At 41.1% G+C, this 19,687-nt stretch overlaps 1 protein-coding gene across 2 annotated transcripts in view; it reads right to left on the bottom strand.

Moving 5' to 3' along the window:
* ttc39a (tetratricopeptide repeat domain 39A) overlaps window positions 1-19,687 on the bottom strand; it is a 33,333-nt gene that overhangs the window by 1,271 nt on the left and 12,375 nt on the right. Inside the window, exons 5-21 of one of the 2 annotated variants that reach the window (XM_071527978.1) lie at window positions 19,468-19,572; window positions 11,576-11,707; window positions 10,338-10,381; window positions 9,952-10,019; window positions 9,717-9,781; window positions 9,458-9,557; window positions 9,024-9,089; window positions 8,490-8,598; window positions 8,301-8,368; window positions 8,145-8,204; window positions 6,723-6,884; window positions 5,198-5,289; window positions 4,621-4,741; window positions 4,237-4,348; window positions 3,356-3,470; window positions 2,461-2,577; window positions 1,902-1,993 (exon numbers count right to left, since the gene is read on the bottom strand). In XM_071527978.1, coding sequence (XP_071384079.1) covers window positions 1,902-1,993; window positions 2,461-2,577; window positions 3,356-3,470; window positions 4,237-4,348; window positions 4,621-4,741; window positions 5,198-5,289; window positions 6,723-6,884; window positions 8,145-8,204; window positions 8,301-8,368; window positions 8,490-8,598; window positions 9,024-9,089; window positions 9,458-9,557; window positions 9,717-9,781; window positions 9,952-10,019; window positions 10,338-10,381; window positions 11,576-11,707; window positions 19,468-19,572 — 1,628 coding nt within the window. Of the gene's footprint in view, window positions 1-211; window positions 1,994-2,460; window positions 2,578-3,355; window positions 3,471-4,236; window positions 4,349-4,620; window positions 4,742-5,197; window positions 5,290-6,722; window positions 6,885-8,144; window positions 8,205-8,300; window positions 8,369-8,489; window positions 8,599-9,023; window positions 9,090-9,457; window positions 9,558-9,716; window positions 9,782-9,951; window positions 10,020-10,337; window positions 10,382-11,575; window positions 11,708-19,467; window positions 19,573-19,687 lie in introns of those variants that run through there. The other variant, XM_071527979.1, reaches the window with a different exon arrangement.

Raw genomic sequence — 19,687 nt, 5'->3', positions numbered from 1 at the left:
GTCTTGTTCTCCTTGGCTGTCATTGGCTTGCATGTCAACAAAATGACATGACTTCACTGTATCCCTATCTAGTGGATTAGATCACACTGAAGGGAACAGTGAGTGCAAAGATTTGCAATCAGTGTCACTTTGTTCAGTAAATAATGCCACTTTGTATTGTAAAAAATTTGTGGTGCAGATTACGAAGAAAACAACACAACACAAAGAGGGATGACTTTGAGTTACTTATTTGATCATTTCATCTTAAATTACAAAAGAAACATTCAGTATGTACAGGAATGTCATTCTGCTCAGTCGTAGCCATGCCCCATAGAATATGCTTATCGTAAACATCACAGTGCCACTAAATTTGGTTAGAATTTCTTTATATCAGTAAAACCAAAGAAAAAAGGAAAAAGCTAAATAGAATATTACTTGAAAATATAATTTGTCATTGGAATTTTCCAGACAGAGACTGTTGATAAAACAATATTAAGTATACATTTCCTCCACCATTTAAAAAAAAAAAGTCTAAATTGACTCCCGGTCAATTTCTTTAATCCCAAACCTTGCTCTAATCATGAATAAATCAACAGTGCTCTAATTCCAACACTTGAGACGCCATCTGAGTTCCTAGGTTTTAAGATACTCTGCCACTGGACACAGAACTTCAAATAACCTAACACACAACACGAAGAGAGGCGACCTCATGTTGTCTTACCATTTCAGATTATTACAAATAAACATTGGTCATATACAGATTATTATTATTAGACACACAAGATCATAACTATGATGTACAAGTCCTTCTATAGGTGGTTCTAGTCTAGCATGGCCAGTACAGGAGCAGCAGATGAAGTTTGTAAAGCAGGAAGGCTCCTGTGGTCGTTCAAAGCGTCTTCACCCACTAAAGATGCAGCAGGCAGACAGGCAAGCAGGCCTTCCTCGGTCTGCCTGAATGGCCTGTTTGTTCACACTCAAGTACTGTTGGAGCCCGTCCCACACACTAGGAGGAGAAAAGGAGGGAGTCTGCCTTTCTAAAAGACACGTTCATCTGTCCTCTTAAAACGGGACAATTTTTGTAAAAGGCGCCATTTTGTAGTTAATGTATAAACATAAAGAATAACTCTCTAAGTCATATAGACATTTTTTGGACTGCGGGGAGTTTGCCGGCTGATTTACATAGCTCTGTGCAGAAGCCCATACTTGGGACTGTGAATACAACAGGATTTAGTGGCGGTGGAGATTTCGTCATTACTTCACAGGGAGACTGTTGAAAGTATTCCACATTACTAAGTTTGTGTTTTCTGTACGTTGCAACAGGGTTCAGGGAGAGGGAGAAGATTAAAAATGAATCACTGAGGTAAATAAAAAAAAAGATTATGTACTGTATAACTCAGTGAATCCAAGACTCAAAAGTCATATCTTAGTTGGCCATATAGCTTTTGATCAAAAACTCCAAACAGAGGAGACACTAACAAACCTGCCAACCAAAATATGACCAATGAGACAGGACAAAACAGAGGTGTTATTATAGATTATGCTCTGGGTTGTGTTATATTGTATCATATGACATGTGGTGTCATGATATGTCAACATGTAACTTCATGCTATTTTGTGTCATCTGACATCAAATGGAGTCATTTAATTGTCTGGTCTCTGATTAATATTGAAGTGAAGGAGGGGGAATTGGCTGAGAGCTTGATGGCGCTGCTGGTCGGGTGGAGTTAGTGTCAGTAATTTGGTAGTGTGGTTTGTTTAGTACTCTGGCTCTGTCAGGTCCATCCCCGCTGCCCTGCCCTGCGCTGGGCTGAGCTGAGCTGGGCTGGGCTGAGTGGTGCATTGTGGGACTGCAGGAACAGGAAGCTGTCTCTGGTCTGGTGTGCCCTCCTCTGGCCGTTAAGGGCTGGAGGGCATGTGGATCCCGTTCTCCCCGGTGTCCTTGGCCTTGTGCAGAGCAGCCTGGATACGGAAGTGTGTCCGTGATTCCATGGAGTAGTTTTTATAATTTTGCCTGAAAGGGAAGCAGCAGAACCATATGACATTGCAACACAGGTTAAATTTTATAATTATGCTGTAAATCTAAATGTATTTTTGATTAAAGGGCCCTGTAATAAACCAGTGAATCTCAAGACATGCTTCATAAACAAGTCAAAGTTAACCTTGTCTTTCATTCTAGCACTGACTCTAAGTTTTTCTCTACTGCATTTGACTTTCAAACCTTTATTTAGTGTGGCCCTCATTTACAATGATGTCAAGACTACAATGATTAAAAAAAATAATAATAAGACGAAACAAACGGAAAAAAAAACAGCAACAGCATAATATAATTTCAGCAACAAATTCAAAAGTCAAAGTGATGCCTTGTGGGTATACAATATCTTCAAACTTCAGTGAGAGAGTAGACCCCATCTGAAATCCTTGCTTTAACAACATGCTTCTCCATGAGCAGAGATGATCTGAATATGTTGGAGCACTTACTTCGCTGTCTCTAGGAGTTTGATCGCCTCGTCGTTTCTGCCTTGCTCCAGACACAGCAGCCCGTGCTCCAGCAGGGCATTAGGAACCAGGTAGTGGTCATACTTTATCTGGGTCTCACTGTGGATAATGCCAAAAAAAAAACAGCAGCTTTGTATGGTGGTGGAGTCAATATGAACAGAGATTCCCCTCTGCTGTCACAGTGTGCATTTCAGAAAGAGAATTTTATTTTATTCACCAAGGAGTTTGACCAGGCTAACTGCTGCTGACGCAATGAAAGACATGTGTGCATGTGTGTGTTTTTCTAGGCCTGGTTTATGTATATGCATATGTGTCTGCAAGGGTGGAAGTAACTAATTTACTCACATTACTGAAATTGAGTAGCTTTTTTTGTGTAATTTCAAGTCAGTCATTTTACTTTTACTTAAGTACATTTTTACTGAAGTATTGTACTTAGCTAAATTTTACATCACATCCATTACATACTGTATACATTTTGTGTCTCTTCATAAGCAACAGAAACTGGACCAACGTAAACTGACAAACTGTAGAGCCATTCATAGTGAACAGCCAGTCAGCAAAGAAGAGAAGAGTAATCTGGACTTTGTTTGTGCACTTTATTGTGTCATTTCCACATTTTCCGTTTAAAAGAATTTAGTTTGAACTCTGTCTTCTCGTCCTTTTAAAATTAACAATGTTCTCTTTTCTAAAACGTAACTCAGTAACCTTTTAACTCTGAGTACATTTTAAATTAGCTGCTTTTTACTTTTACTTCATAGATTTTTACACTGGTAATTTTACTTTTTCTTAACTAAAATATCAGTAGGATTACTTCAGTAGGACATTCTAGTGTCTAGTACCACTGTGTGTCTGTGTGTATTTTTTGACAGTGGCTTACTTGCAGAGGACGAGGGTGAAGTAGTGCTCGGCCTCCTCCTGGTGCCCCAGGTGTTTGAGACACAGGCCCCTCAGCAGACTCACCAGACACTGGTCGTCTATGGAGAACTCATTCCCTGACAGACACACAACAGGACAGTTAGGGCCGCACAAGCCAGTTCATACTGACTACCACACAGGTAACATTGTACAAACATCCTCATTAGAGTTATATCTACAGATAATAACAGTGGCTTGGATTCTCTGACATAGAATCTGATTAAGTCAAACATCAGTATAGCATCACATACAGTATATCTTATGTGGAATCAGCTTTAGTAGATCCACCCTGCTGATCCCACTGGTTGTACAGCCAAACTTTGTTCAAACCCACAGAACTTAATTTTAAATTCTAATCAAGATCTCAAGGTTTCCAAAGATAACAAATATGTCATACTGAATTACAGGGAAATCATGCACAAGACATCTAGATTTTCCATTTGATGTAATAGTGTGTCTTGGGTTTGAATATTTGACTCAATATAAGCAGCTATTCATAGTATTCCCTTGATGTCACATGCATTTCCTACCAATATGGCACTTTACAATACACACAGCTCATTGGCTGTGTTTGTCATTTGATTACAATCACCTGTTATTTTCCTACCAAGATGGCCGTGTGGTGATGTAACAGAATACAATGAATAGCTTCAACGAAGCATTGGAATGAACAGATACAGAATATGTATAACATTATCGTACAGAATGGAAAAAAGCAAAAAATTGAAGCTACTTGAGGGGAAATTTAAGGGGAAAATCAGAGTTCAAACGGTTAATGTAGAAGGACAGTTTCAGTCCAAGTGAGTGATCCTCTTGGATCAGATGATAATTGGTTTTGTTTACTTGGGCTGCTGTCGAGTTTAGCCTGTGCCTCATCCAGTGTTTTCAGCATTCCCTCAGTCAGGTCTTTGTGTTTGCCGATGACTGTATAGCCGTTCCAGATGTACATCATCTCCTAGACAACGTGCAAGCACACACACACACACACAATAAAGATACAGACACAAATACCACAAGACCAATAATAAACCAGTTAATTTTCATCTAAACAACTGAACCTGAGAAATACTGTACTTTCCCAATGAAAAGCCTCAGGTACTGACTTCAACTACATCCTTTCATTGATGCTTTTGAAACAGGGTTTTCAGAGAAATGACACAACAGCAGTAACAGAGAAGAGTCCAGTGCCCGTGTAAAAATACAGTCATATGACACAGCAGTACTGACCAGAGGAGGAGCAGGAAGAGCAATGGGGTTTTCTGCTAGGTAGCGACGGGCTTTCCTGATAGCAAACTTCTCTGTTGGCAAAGACTTGCCTGCTATTTTCTGCTTCAGTCCTGGGACCTGCCTGGAATATATATGATGCAATTCATACACATGCATGTTAATAATATGGAAAAAAATGTGTGACAAACAGATAGTTTTAGTATCTAAATATCTACCAGAGAGAGAGAGAGAACAAAAAACCCAAAGCTCCAATAAAACTGTGAATTATCAGAGTTGCACTTTGCATTGGTTTACCATCAATAGATGCAGTTGCACTGGTTTCTACCCAAAACAAAATGTCATGGTGAGGTATTACAACAGTTACATTCTTGGTACTGTAAATTGTTCCCTCCTGGTAGAATTTACATCTCTCATCTTAGCTCATGCTCCTCACCAATAGCTAGAGTCTCTTCCAGTAATAGTTGGCGGAATATTATGTGGTGTTATATATCACAGCGGCAGTGAATCATCTCTGTTTCGCTGTGGTTGCTGTGATTAGTTTCTGTAGTTTCTAAGCTGTTCCATTTTCACTTTGTACCTGAACAGAGTGAGCTCAGTCTCCCCGAACGTTAGGCAGTCATCCTTAGTCAGCATGCTGAGGTAGGCTGCTTTCATATATGCATAGGTAGCCTGAGGGAGGAGGACAAAGCTGTTACTACTGCAATTTCACCTTTTTTTCATATGAGTTCATATGAGGAGAGAAAAACCCTACAACTGTGTGGAGTTTAGAGACCCAGAACCAGGGCTGCAGCACTCGAGTACAGTTTCAGTCTTGAGTCTGGTCTCAAAACCTCTTTTCAACGTCTTGGACTTGTCTCAGTCTTTTGCCTATTTTGACTCGGACTTGTCTTAGTCCCGCCCACTACTGGCTGTTGACTTGTCTTTTCCTACGTATCTAAAAATTGGAAATATACTGTAGTTCAGTTTATTTTTTCCACCATCACTACAATTTAAAGGATTTCATCCTGTGTATCGTCACTGTCGGGTGAAAATCTTGTAATTGCAATTTCTGTGATTTTAATGTTAGAATTTCAATTGAATTTTTTCAATCTATGGATTGAGAAAATTCTACAACCCTTGGCTTTAGGAAACCTTTTAAAATCCAATTAGATGAATTCAAAATTGCATGATTGTCAAGATAAAAACAAGGTTGTTTTTTTTTAGTTCTTGAAAAATTGACATTTTAGAGATATGAGGTTTTCACCCAACAACAGTGGTATGTTATGCTCCTCAAACTTCTATGCATTGATTAGTCAGTTCATATAGATTGATTGAAGGGTTGAAGGGTGTAATACTAGATCTCTGTTTATCCTTAAGAGACTCTTTAATCATTATTTATGCATTTGGAAAGAAATGTACTCGACTATAGCCCTGCCAATTCATTAGCCTGGTAAGACCATCCAGATCATGTGACCTCACATTGTGTTTCGCTCCACGGATCGGTCTGGAGTTCTAGCCGCCCACATCGATTTCCTGAAATTACAATGTAACCGGGCCAATCAGGGACTGCGTCATAGTTGATGACGTGAAATACAGGCCACCGCTGGCAAAACAGTAATGGCGTCTCCTGAAGCAACGAGCAGTAACATTAATGTTAGTAGAGTAAACACAGCCATAAGTGCAGTCATTGCAGAAATAGACTCAATAACAACAATTAAACAAGAACAAGAGTATGCACTAGCGGAGTTTCTCGGTGGAAAAGACGTTTTCCCCATTCTTCCGACTTGATTTTAATTTGGATTCGCTGATTGGCTGAAGGAGTTTGTCTGTCAAGGCAAGTACTCCCGCCCACTGAAATCAATGTGGGCGGCTAGAAGTCCAGACCGATCCGTGGAGCGAAACAGAATGTGAGGTCACGTGATCAGGATGGTCTTACCAGGCAACCCATTCATTACTTAGCCAGGAAACAGATTAAATGTGACTTCATTGTACACATTTATTGGTCTTGTTGTTGTTGTACCTATTCCCTGTACGATTAACACACTGTGCATGATTTAGCAGATCACCACCTTCCCCTGCCAAGTCTCTGCCACGAGTCACACAAAGTCCGTGAGGCGGCTCACCTTGGACCAGGAGTTCTCCTTGCTGAGCAGGTCAGCGTAGAAGTAGGCCATCTTCCAGTGCCTCTTGTATGTGAAGCACCACATCAGCTCCCAGTAGCACATGTGGTGGAACTGCTTCCACTGCTGCTGGGCCTCACAGCACTCCTCGAAGCGGTTGATAGCCTGGCAGAGACATGGACAGGCGATAGGGATGAGAGTCTCTCCCTAGAACAATTCAATATGAATCTGGAGATGTAGTGAGCGATTCGATATGATACCATGCAATTCCATACGATACAACTGACTTTGATTCAGTGCCATGAAAAGCAATGCAGAGTTTTGTTATGATGTCTTCATTTGGTTCTGGATTTGTGCATTAATCATTAGAAACCAGGAAAGAGAGCGCACAACTCAAAAAAGTTAACAGAAAGTCAAAGAATATATCTTAGACTGGGTGCAAGAAATGGCCAAAGTGTACAATATGTTTTCATTTATTCCTAAAACACTGACTAAATGTCTGTTGCTACTGCTGTGTTTTAAAAATAAAATAAATTGGCCTATACACTTGGAGTGCTGAGTCATTTCTTTTTAATTTGGTTATCAGAACTACCCAGCAAACTGATTCAATATCATCCAAATAATTTGCACTTTTTACTGAGACACATGATGTCACTTTGTTTGATATTTATTTGTTGCTTGACAAAAATTAATTTAACAACACAGATTCATTTTTCAGTGTCATTCAGACATTTTAGGTTCTTTCAGTGATGGGAAAATTTTACCCACTTATAAAAATGTGAAAATCATTCATTCCACCACAACAAAAAAGAAACAAAGGACAGGGCTAATTACTCTTTATAATATAAATCATCCAAGTAGCGCCACTGTGGAAGTGACAGTGTTTCTGTACATTGAACAGATTGTGAAAGTTTGCAATGACTGAACGAAATGCAGTGACACAAACACTCCACAGTTTGTGGTTGACATTGCAATGTTTAGTTTGCTGAACATCGTAACCTCAAATGTAGCAGTCAGGAAGTGCTTGTATGTTAAGTGTGAAAATGCTGAGAATCACTATCATGAGCAACCAAAGTCTACAGACAACTTCAATCATGGCGTTTTACATCATCTTCAGATTGAATTCTGTCTGAATGCTTGAAAATGTCCAAGAAGCTCTAATAGATAAATCAATAGTGACAATTTTGACTGTCGAATTGGGTTTCCCGGTAAGAATACTGCAATACAATTTGATCATTACACCCGTCATAGACACATAGACACACAGGCACACAGGCAAACAGACTGACAGACAGACAGAGACACACAAGTGAATACATCAACAAATAAACTTCTAAACGCGTGATGTATAAAAAGCAAAAACCTCCCACATGAAGAAAGCACTGCTGAATTCATTGCTGTGTGCGAGAAATGACTGGCACTCACAGCATCCAGGTTGCCTTTGATCTCCTCTATTCGACCAGCGAAGAACAAGAAGATGGATCCCTGGAGGAGAGACACAACCCACAGTGTGTTTAGAGACACAACACAGCAAATCACATGGTTAACTTTCAGAAGACACTGTGTGTAATGTTGGCAAACCTTAGGATACTTTTTCAGATATGGCTGCAGCAGTTTCTCTGCATCCCCAACATCCCCCTCTCCAGTTCCTGCATAACAAATACAACAACAAAACTAGCTATGATCTCTCTATATACTGTATATCTGTCTGTTTTTGTTGTTGGTTGCAATTATGTGTGTGTGTGTGTGTGTGTGTGTGTCCCTCCTCACCCAGTATGAAGCTCATGAAGGTGTGATAGCAGAGCAGCAGCATGTTACACAAGAAGGACCTGAATGTGTTTTCTGCAGAGCCTTCCTGGAGCTGCTGCAGGCCGAACTCCTGCATGCACACACACACACACACACACACACACACACATACATTATACACCCATATATGGACATGTAAAGATCAAGGTTGACTTTCGTCTTCACCATTCTGTTGGTGAAGTGCAGTAAAAACAGGACACACAGATAATACAATAATGCATTAACCTGCACTCGCAATTGACAAGTCATCCACATCCTCTATTTATCAGTGCATGTCAAAAGCATCATTCTGACACACACACACACACACACACACACACACCAGAGTTATTACACAGGAAGGACCCATAGCCTCACACAGCACAGAACAATCCATCCCCTGTCAAACATCTCTAACTAGAGCTTCCACACCCGGAGCCATTACACCTCCAGTCCTGCTGTCAGTTCCTCCTTGTGTCAGCCATAACTAGCTCTCACTTGTCAGGAGAAACTCACCTTATTACCAGAGAAGCCGACAAACTCCAACAGCCTGAGTGTCCGTGTGGGCAACATGGAAATCATCTGCAGGAAGACGAGAAGCAGAGGAGAGAAACAGGAGCTGAATGGCTTTGGGTTCTTTTATGGTTATCATTATAGCATGGATGGTTTCCAAGGGGATAATTAAGCCTATTATCAGGTATATTAGGTTTGGACTACAAGTAAAGTAATGGCTCTCCAGCATAAATAACCAGATTACAAACAGATTTAAATTGTTTTTGCAAATGGTTTTTATGGTTTATTTCAGCCTAATTCAACCTTACTTATCTGACACGAAATTGTCCTGATGTAGTAAACCCCACTCATGCTAAACCATGCAAGCAGGATAATACAAATACTTACAAATTATTTGCAACTATTCTTTGACCCAGAAGGTAAGGCCTTCTCCTTACCAGATTAAAGGCTCCCACTCCCAGCTTGACGCCTCCCTCAAAATGGCCATGGTTGTCGCCATGAGTGTAGCCAGTGGACTGGAGGACTGTGTGAAGCTCTCTGCAAGGTGCAGGAAAAGGGAACAGAGAAAAAATGATGAACGCAGAGTTCAGCAAGGTAAAGAGGAAGAGAGAGCGAGAGAGCGTCAAAGTGAGGGGTGGGGGGGTGGGGGGGGGGATGGAGGAGGAGAAGAGGATATTGTGGAGTTCACGTTCTTACTTGTATGTCTGGTAGGAATTCCTCACTTTGATCCCCCCTTTGATGAAACTGATCATGTTTTCATCCTGGAGAGAGAAGACAGAGAGAGTAAAGAGAGTAAAGAGAGTAAAGAAAGAAAGAAAGAAAGAAAGAAAGAAAGAAAGAAAGAAAGAAAGAAAGAAAGAAAGAGGTTTAAACAAAACACAAAATGATAACTGATGGCAGATCTCTGTCAGGCTGTAGGAGTGTTTCAGACCTGAAGGAAGGTGAGCGCTGCCCTCTGCAGGAGACACTCGGCATAGCAAACTTCAGCATGGAGTTCCTCTGAGGTGAAAAAGATTACATCATAGTTATCTTCAGTCAGACAGTCTGAAAGCACTAGCTCAGCAGAGCTCGGGGGCATAGCAGCCCCACACACACACACACACACACACACACAAAAAGCATAGATTCAAACTGCTGGTCATTACTAGTCACGCACGCACACAAGCACGCATACACAAACACACTCAAGTACCCGCACACACACAAAGCACAAGTTGAAACTGCTGCCTATCTGTTAGCATGGTATGCAGTGATTATGAATCATGGTGACACACAGTGGATGGCGTACTCATCCTGCTATCGGACGGCCAAACTGACCTTCAGTGAAGTTTTTGCTGGTGAAGCTGGACTTCTTGCGGTGCCTGGGTGAGAGCACACACAAAATCATCATCAGTTATCAGTGGCTTTTTTCCATGGAAAGTGTTCAGGGTTGTTTTTCAACAGCGTTGCACTGTCTTGTATTTGCTTAGTTATCTTGTTTCTATGCAAATCAGTGGCCCAGCCTCATTCCAGTAAAGGCAGGATGCTGAGTCGCTGCAGGGTGAAGTTACCCCAAGGTGCTGACCGAGGATTTACTTTCCTACCAACAATCATAACCTTGAAATGGAAAACTGCAGCTCTGACTTCAGGTCAGTGTCAGTGCGGCTGGTCTGAATAGCACAAACAGCCAGGAAGAGAGTTACTCTGTGTGTGTGTGTGTGTGTGTGTGTGTGTGTGGGTGTGTGGGTGTGTGTGTGTGTGTGTGTGTGTGTGTGTGTGTGTGTGTGTGTGTGTGTATGTGTGTGTGTGTGTGTGTGGCTGTGTGTGTGTGTGTGTGTGTGTGTGTGTGTGTGTGTGTGTGTGTGTGTGTGTGTGTGTGTGTGTGCGCATTGCGGCTGAGTTAATGGAGTCTAATGTTAGTCCAGCAGGAGAGTAGTGGTATACATGACATTTTCACACAGTGGCTCCAGGACAAACTGTGAAATTCCTCTGGCCGATGAGCTGGCCTTATCCCAGCATGTTCTCTGCTCTTTGGTATGATGTTACTAATGGGATCCAGAGCTAAACGGATACAGTATCATTGGCTGTGTGTCTGGTGAGGGGCTAAATTAATAAATCAGTAATACTTATGGTCATCAAACTCATTTTCATCACCATATCAGATAAGGAGAGGATAAAGGAAGCTTTGCTTGCCAAAATGTAACCACAAAATTCACGAGTCCCCGCCTCATTTTAGGAGCAATACATTGCAGTTGAAAATATGTTGTAGATTGCAGAACATCACTTTTTTTGTCTATAGCCCACGGTGGCTGGTAAGTCCCAAAATTTCACTTTCAGTATTTTACCAGCTAACTAGATTTTTGATTAGAACCTCCTAGTGTAAACAAACTTTATTTTTTTGTCTATAGCTCAAAGTGGGTGGTAAGTCTCAAAATTTCACTTTTAGTATTTTAACAGCTAACTAGCTTTTTGATTTCAAACTCCAAGAATAACAAACTTAACAGCCACTGTCAAAATTGACCAGCATCTGGCCGGTCGCTGGTGCAATTTTCCTCCCTGATGTGTGAAAGTCTCACCGCTGGCAGACAGCCTGAGCCTCCTTCATGGTGTTTCCTGCTGCCAGGATGTGTTCCGGGTCAAAGGTCATCATGGCCTGCATCTCGAGGATGGTGGCGTAGGTCAGAGCATGGTACATGCTGTCTTTGGTTCTGCGAACAGACAGCATTCAGTATTTGATTTCAGTTGCACTGTCTTTGGCTTTGAAGAAGAAAGAGGAAGTGAGAGATATTAAAAGATCTGCTGACTCGGCGAGATATTGTTCTGTCTCTGGTGTGGTGACAAAAATGACAGAGCAGGGGAAAAAAACCTTCATATTATTTCACTTAAGTAAGATTTAATTGCAGGCAGCCCTTTCACAAGTGGACGCTTAGTCAGACAGGGGAGGCGAGGAGCAGAAGAATACAGCAGCTGTGGCCAGATACTCAACTTCTGCTGACGTGAGGGAAGCGCTGTGATTGGATACTGGGAGGACACACCTCCACATAAAAGACAGTTAACATCTATTTATAACTGTGGTTGTTGGGACGTCACACCCTGTGACTCCAAACCCCCCCCCAAAAGTTGCTCTTACAGGTTCTGAAGTGACGGAGGAGGAGTTAAAGTGTTTTTATCACACAGATATTTTACCAATAGATGTACTTGTTGTTCCAGTTGTAAAGTATTATTATTGTTATCAGTGGTAAAAAAAAAAAAAAGTATGACAAAAAAGTACATCATTGCTGTGCAAAAACGCCTACTGCAGTTGTGGTTGATGGTTGACATGGTTTCATTTTGACGAAGCCCATTGTGGGTGAAACGTTGTTGTTTGGTCTATAATTAAAGCATGGGAAATCAATATACGGTACTGTGTACAGGCACTTTTTGCCTTTAATACTGTTTATTTGTATGTTCAGCACCAGTCGTTAAGAAGATATGTAGGGATGTGCATACACACTATTTTTCATTAAAGATAGTTTTTTTTTGTATTCTGTATTCCCTTCAATTAGTGTCTGGATATCAAGGGACTACAGGTCACCTATACCACACACACACACACACACACACACACACACGCACATGCACACACATGCACACACACATAAAGAACCATACTCAAATGCCAGAACAGTATTGGTAAAGCAGACATACAGGCAGAGGAGTCTACACAGGAATGCCGCAGGTCTGCATTACTGACATTTCACTGCCATTTACCACAGACTGACTCATGTGACTGGCTGCTGTGAAGTCGATCTGAGCTCAAGCCATTAGCCTGCTTATTGTTCAGGGCCACATAAGTTAGCATAACCTGATTTTTAAACCATCCAAAAGGGAGTACACAAAGACACACATGGATGAATCCTGCTTTTACTTGACTTTCCTATTCTGGGCTATTGTATGAATGTGGAAAAACTTATAGATGCGGGTGATTAAATCAGTGACATAGAGAGAGAGAGAGAGAGAGAGAGAGAGAGAGAGAGAGAGAGAGAGAGAGAGAAAAGGTATCACAACCACATGCAACCATACAACCATGCATGTGACAAAATGGATTCTAGCCTGTCGAGGAGGAAAACAGCTTGTGGCCATGAATCAGGGCATTTGTAGACTAACAGACAGACAGCGTTTGCCAAGTTGTGATGAGACTTTAACTCACTTACTCCTTAACTTCACCTAGAGGAATCAATGTTACGAAATCTAATCCAGTGACCAAGAACGACCAAGCGACCAAGAACCGACCCAGAAACAACCAGGAAGCAACAGCAGAGGAAGAGAAAGAGAGAGACAGGGAGATTCGCCTGTCTTACATTTCCACTGTGTGTCAGGGTTACATAACAAGACAGCCCAAACTCAGATTGAGAAAGCATTTTAAGACGGAGCTGTGAGGTGAACTGAATTGCTTGTAGGCGTGCTGAAGATGGCTGAGAATCCCAAATATCTGACAGCAGTCGGAGAGTTTTCGGTCAGCTCCAAAGCTACAAAGGCCCTCGTCCCTCTGATGGCACTGAAGCCGGGTCTCCTACATATTTTTAGCTCGGTGTTCCGTGACGCCAGGGAGGGGCTGCCTTGTACTCGCTGAAGAAAAGTGTGTGTCTGCGTGTTTGTGTTTGTGTATGTGTGTGTGTGTGTGTGTGTGTGTGTGTGTGTGTGTGCCTCGTCTTCGGCTCTGCACGTGTCAGTAGTAATCAGGAAGTGCAGCAATGAGAAGTGCAGCACTGCATGCTGATGATCCTACGTTTTGTCCACATATGCAATTGTTTTCATTGGTTTTGGTACTAAGTAGTAACTACTTACATTTACTCACATTACTGTAATTGAGTAGCTTTTTAGTATATTTGTACTTTTTTGAGTATTTCTTAAAGTCAGTAATTTTACTTTTACTTAAGTAGGTTTTTACTGAAATATTGTACTTAGCTACACTTTAAATCACATCCATTAGAGTACACATGTTGTGGCTCTCCATAAGGAACATAAACTGGACTGGAAACTGGTCGTAAATTGACAAATTGTGGAGCCATTCACAGTGAACGGTCAGCCAGCAAAGAAGAGAAGAGTAATAGGAGCTTTTACAGTCTTTACTTTGTTTGTGCACTTCATTTTGAAGTTTCCCTACCTGCCTTTTTGGGTGCAGCACTTGCTCTTGCCTCCAGTATCCTCAATAATAATCCAGTTGTAATTCATTCCCTACATATATGGGCCCAATTCAGGAAAAATGTTGGTTTGCAGGCCTTTTCGCTTCTAAGCCCTATTGCTGCCAATCATCTTTTTGTCCCTTCTGTTCATGATGGTGCATTTCAGACCTGGCACAGAAAGGGCCTGATGTCTTTTGATCATCTTTTTATTGATAATTTCTTGATAATTCTTTTTCCCAATTGCTGAAGAAATCTTCAATTCCCAATGCTCACTTTTTTAGATTTTTACAAGTTAGGCATTTTGTCCATCACCAGATACCCCAATTTCCCCAGAAGCCTGCAGCTAATCTTCTTGATGTTTTTCTTTCTGTTAACCCTACACTAAAGGGAACCATATCCAGTCTCTATAATCTGATTTCCAAGCTGAATTGTCCCCCTATGACGATCATAAGATTGGCATGGGAACAGGACTTACATGCTACCTTCATGGATGACACATGGGACTCGATCCTCTCTCAAATACACTCTTCCTCTATGTGTGCAGGCCATGCACTCTTACAATTTAAAGTAGTTCATCGTATTCACATGTCCAAGACGCCCCCCCCCCCCCCCCCCCCGCCCCTTATCTATTTTATTATTGTTATTACTTTTATTGTTTAATTATTTTATAATGTATTCTCTGAAGTGTACAGTATTTGTTGCTAGTATATTTATTATTAATACTTATTCATGTATCAACCTTTGCTAACATTATCATTATGTTTAAATTGTGTTCCTTTATGTATATCCTTTAAAATATTTCTTATGTCTTTTTTTTTTATACAGTTCCAATCTTAAAAGCACTTTCTTATGGTCAGCTCTGTGTGTATGTTTAGGTGGGTGTATGTATATGGGTTGTGTCGGGTTGATATAAGACAGAAAATGCATTCCCCGTGGACTCTTGTCTTTTATTAAACTGATTGTTTAATAAAAGACCATTGAAAGAAAAGAAAAGAATCTAATTTGAACTTGGCCCTCTCGTCCTTTGAGAATCGCATGGGAAAGATCAAATCTAACAAGGCGCTCTTTTCTAAAAAGTATCTCAGTAACTTTTACTCTGAGCACATTTTAAATTAGCTACATTTTTCACTTTTACTTAAGTAGATTTTTACACCAGTAATCATACTTCTACTTAAGTAAATATCAGCCATGTAACAATACTTCTTCTTGAGTATTCTAGTACTATTTCCACCGCTGGCAATGACAGTGGTATGGAAATTTAGACTGCACAAATTAGTAGTTTGGCTCCAAAATTTGAAAAAAGAGACGTCTACTCTAAAGCATAAATTGGTTAAACTTTTACAGACCTGATGCTCTATACTTTACAGATATTGAATGATTTGGTACATTTTCTTCCAAAAGGGATGCACAGAGTTTTTGGAATACATCTTTTCCTATAACTGCTTACTGTCTAAGCAGAAGAGCAGAAGACGTGGGCACGGCCTGGAGAGGTATGACGTATGTGTACTGTATGTGGTGTCAACATGTAGCTAAGCAGCCGATCCCTCAACTATTAGTGCACTGTGTATTGACACATCCACACCTACAGCGCACCACCTGCACCCACCCGCTGCTACAGCTGGGAGGAATGGGGAGGGACAGCAGGGTGGGAGAGTGAGATCGAACCTTTAAGGCTGCGCTTCAGCCTGCTGGCATGTTTGAACAGATAGCTGGAGTGTGCAGGCACACAGATAAAGGCTGGGATTTTGAAGGCTGATCCACTAAAACTCTGAAATAAATTAGATGAGGCTGACTTGTTCCTGTAAACATCTTTGCTGTTTATTGTGTGTGTGTGTGTGTGTGTGTGTGTGTGTGTGTGTGTGTGTGTGTGTGTGTGTGTGTGTGTGTGTGTGTGTGCATGTCTCTGTGTGTGTGCACTGCTTGTGGTTGGAAATTCATTGGGCTGTTTGTGGAAATGTACATTAACATAATAGAAAATGGATGACTGTGTGCCATTACAATGAGTCCCACACTGTTCTGCATAATGCTACAGAGGCTCCTGGACTATGATACAGAGGAGGAGAAACATAAAGCCATATACTGCATGTCTGAACCCTTCATGAATGACGGGTGAATGAAATGTTCCAAACAATGAAATGTGAATAAAAGTGATTCACAAATGTAAACATACATGGATACATATTCTCAAATATGCACTACTATCTAATTTATGTGAGAATATGTATCCATGTATGTTTATATGGATACATACAGTATTCTCATATACATATTCTCAAATATGTACTACTATCTAATTTATATGTTTAAATGCATCAGGGAAATTGTTGCAATTATGCACAGTCAAAAAATATATTTCCATGTTGTTTTTTTTGTCAATATACTAATTTCATGTATGTTTCCTCCCAGATTCCAAAAACATGCAAGTCAGGTGGATTGGAGAGTGGGAGTGTGAGTGACTGTCTGTCTATCTATGTTAGCCCTGTAATGGATTGGTGACTCTGTCCCAGGATGTTTTCCTGCCTTCCACCCAATGTATGCTGGGAAACACTCCAGCCCTGCATGACCCTGAATAGAGATAAAGGGGTAGAGAGAATGAATGGTCGGTTTACTGTAAATCATTTACATTTGGACAATTGAAGTCATAGCCCATGTTTTTCAGGGAGGAAGGGCAGAATGGGCCACCGTGTGCGTGCGTGTGCGTGCGTGCGTGTGTGTGTGTGTGTGTGTGTGTGTGTGTGTGTGTGCATGGTGCAGAGACTGTAGTCCACCTAAGTACCAGCTCACTGCATCAAAACACAGCTAGGTGAGGGGGGAAAGGAGAAATGGATAGAGGGAGGAGAAAGGAGAGAGCTGAAGAGAGAAAGGCAGATGTGAACTGAAGCAGAAGATGGAGACGACACACCGAGTCCAAACAGGAGGAGAAGAGAGCTGCTGCTGCTGCTGCTGCTGCTGCTGTTTCAGGACGTCAGGCCCTTTTTCTCTATAGATTATTTCCTCAGTGTTTCTCTCTCGCACCGCAGTATATGTCGTCACACCTTACATAATATCACATATTAGAAGTCTAAAGCCAGGGCGTTGGCTTTGTCACAGAAGCTTTTTCTGAACAGCAAACAGGAGAATTCAGAGGGGGGTCATGGTTGTTACAGAGTTTTGTATAAACCTGACTTCCTACAAACCCTAAGGCCGGGTCTCAATTCGATCAGAGTGCTGCATTCAAAACCCTTTATTTTCACTGTATACCCTATCCTTATGTGTTCATTGAATCCTCCAGCAAAACACTATGAGGGAGATGCTAGAGGGAAGGGGATAAGGACTGTTTAGTAACTTGGTATGGCATTATTCTGCACTATAACTGCTAAATACCCAAATGAGACATTCATGGGTAAAGACTACAGTAATATATATATATATACAGTATATATATATATATATTTTTTTTTTCAACTATCCTGGGAGCTTGGTTAGGTCTCCATAGGTCTGATATTCAGGTTATAATACAGCAGACCTGGGTCAAATTGCAGTTGTAAACAATTCTCAGCTCTTGGTTTTAATCTGCTTGGAGTACTAGGTGGGTCGGATTTGCCTCTCCAGGACAAGTAAGTGACAGGAAAATTGTCAATCACAGAAAAGTATACTAGTATTACTTCCACATACAGTATTTTCCTGTTTTTGTCTAAAATGTCTGTCCTACTGTATGTGGCAAAAACCAACCATTTGGGACTTAACAGCTAAAAACAAACAAAGTCTGTTTGGCTGAGTCCTGGTATACAGTGTACCTATGCAGTACATTACAAGATGAGGATTCAGCTGCATTTCAGCCCCTGAAAGAGGAAGAGAAAGAACACAAAGGACTGCGGGAAGCATTTGGAGACGAAATGAGGACACCTGATGGGCTGACAGAATGCCAAGCCTCAGGCGGCAGTAGCTAGAGGTGTTGCCAGGGCAGATTTAGACAGATTTTCCTTGGGGTGGAGGAATACTTTCTTTCACTTCACAAATCCTGCTTTGGACACCGAACCATATTATGTTTATGACTCCAGGACATAGTCACTTGTCAACAGGCTAATTATGTAACGTCATATCAATTCCTCATAATATATCAGTATCTGTATCCAAGAAAATCTCCATAATCAATTTATGAATTAAGAAATCAAACAAATTGCCTCACTCAGAGCATTTTGAACACTCGGAACACATTACCGATATGACAGTCTGTCAATCTAGCCTGAGTACAAAACCACAGGCAGGATGTAAGGGCTTAAGGGAACCCTATCCTCTGTCTTTTTGCATGCCAGCGCCACAGAGAAGAGCTTGGATGAGAAACTGGGGCTAAGGAGTGGCTAGCAACCCCAGAGAAAAGACACACACAGAGCAGAGGATAATAGCAGTGGAACGATAAAGGTCCTGATATTGGAGGAGAGAATGAACAGCGAACAATGAAGTAACCTGATGACACAGTGTTGGAGTACAATACTAGGAGCAGGGTGTGAGTTTGTGTTTGTGGATATAACTCTAATGCCAGTCAAGTAAAAGCTACAGCTCCAAAGTTGTCCAACCAGCATCAGCAGTGTGTACATTTGTCTACACCACCATTCATCCCATGGCCTTCCCTACAGCAGCCACCTGTAGCTCTGTGTATAACAGCCTCTACACTAGTGTTGTGTTGTGCCTAGGGCTGGGCATTGAAAACTGAAACCTATTGGCATTGATTTTGGCACTGGGGCATCCAAATGTATTAAAAAGGTATTGTAATGCTCAAAATGTTGGATTCTTGCAATGAGAACCCAGGCTTTCCTCTTGTTTTGACATTTTTATTGAGGAGATCGACTCAGCTGGTTGTAATTCTATTTAGAAAATCATGTGCAAGAGTTAAACAGAAAATAATTTGATTAAATCAACAAAGAAATGTACTGAAAAAGGTTTTGCCGTTATTGAACCAGTATCAAACCGGAGCTGGTGTCGAAACTCAAGTATCAGAATCAGTATTGATATTAAAACATTTCCTATATTACACAGCTACAGACTTCTTCTTCTATATATTCTATTTCTATATCTCTATAAATAGAAAATACCACAACCTCTTTTGTGCATGTTACTGTTAAACAATTCAACAATTTCCCATTAAATATTTTGACTTTCTGAACCTGGAGTATCCATAAATGCTTAGAAAATACAATTTGCTTGAATGTGGAAAGGCAGCTATTGACTCTGATTCATCAGGTTTGCCCATGATAGCTAAAGCCAGACAGGCCAGAGCTGAGGATGGGAGCTGTGTTCGGCTCTGGTCCAGGCTGCGCTCCTACCTGCATCTAAGCCGGACCTGCGCCTCCTCAAAGTCGTTTTTGAGGAACAGATCGAGGGCAGCCATGCAGTCCTCCAGGGCCATAGACAGGTCCGACCGCTGGCACCTGGAAAACCAAGACAGACACACAATGTGGATGAGACTGGGAAATTAGCTGAACATATTGTTGATTAAAGAGACAAAGTTGGGGGTTGAGATATAGATGAAGTCCTGGTTAATTG

This window comes from Centroberyx affinis, unplaced genomic scaffold, assembly GCF_046629955.1.
Source record: "Centroberyx affinis isolate AG114_WGS23_722 - 3 ecotype Tasmania unplaced genomic scaffold, CSIRO-AGI_Caff_v1 ptg001599l_1, whole genome shotgun sequence".
Lineage (NCBI taxonomy): Eukaryota > Metazoa > Chordata > Actinopteri > Beryciformes > Berycidae > Centroberyx > Centroberyx affinis.
Note: the sequence above shows the minus strand (reverse complement) of the source record. Positions and strands in the feature narration are given on the sequence as shown.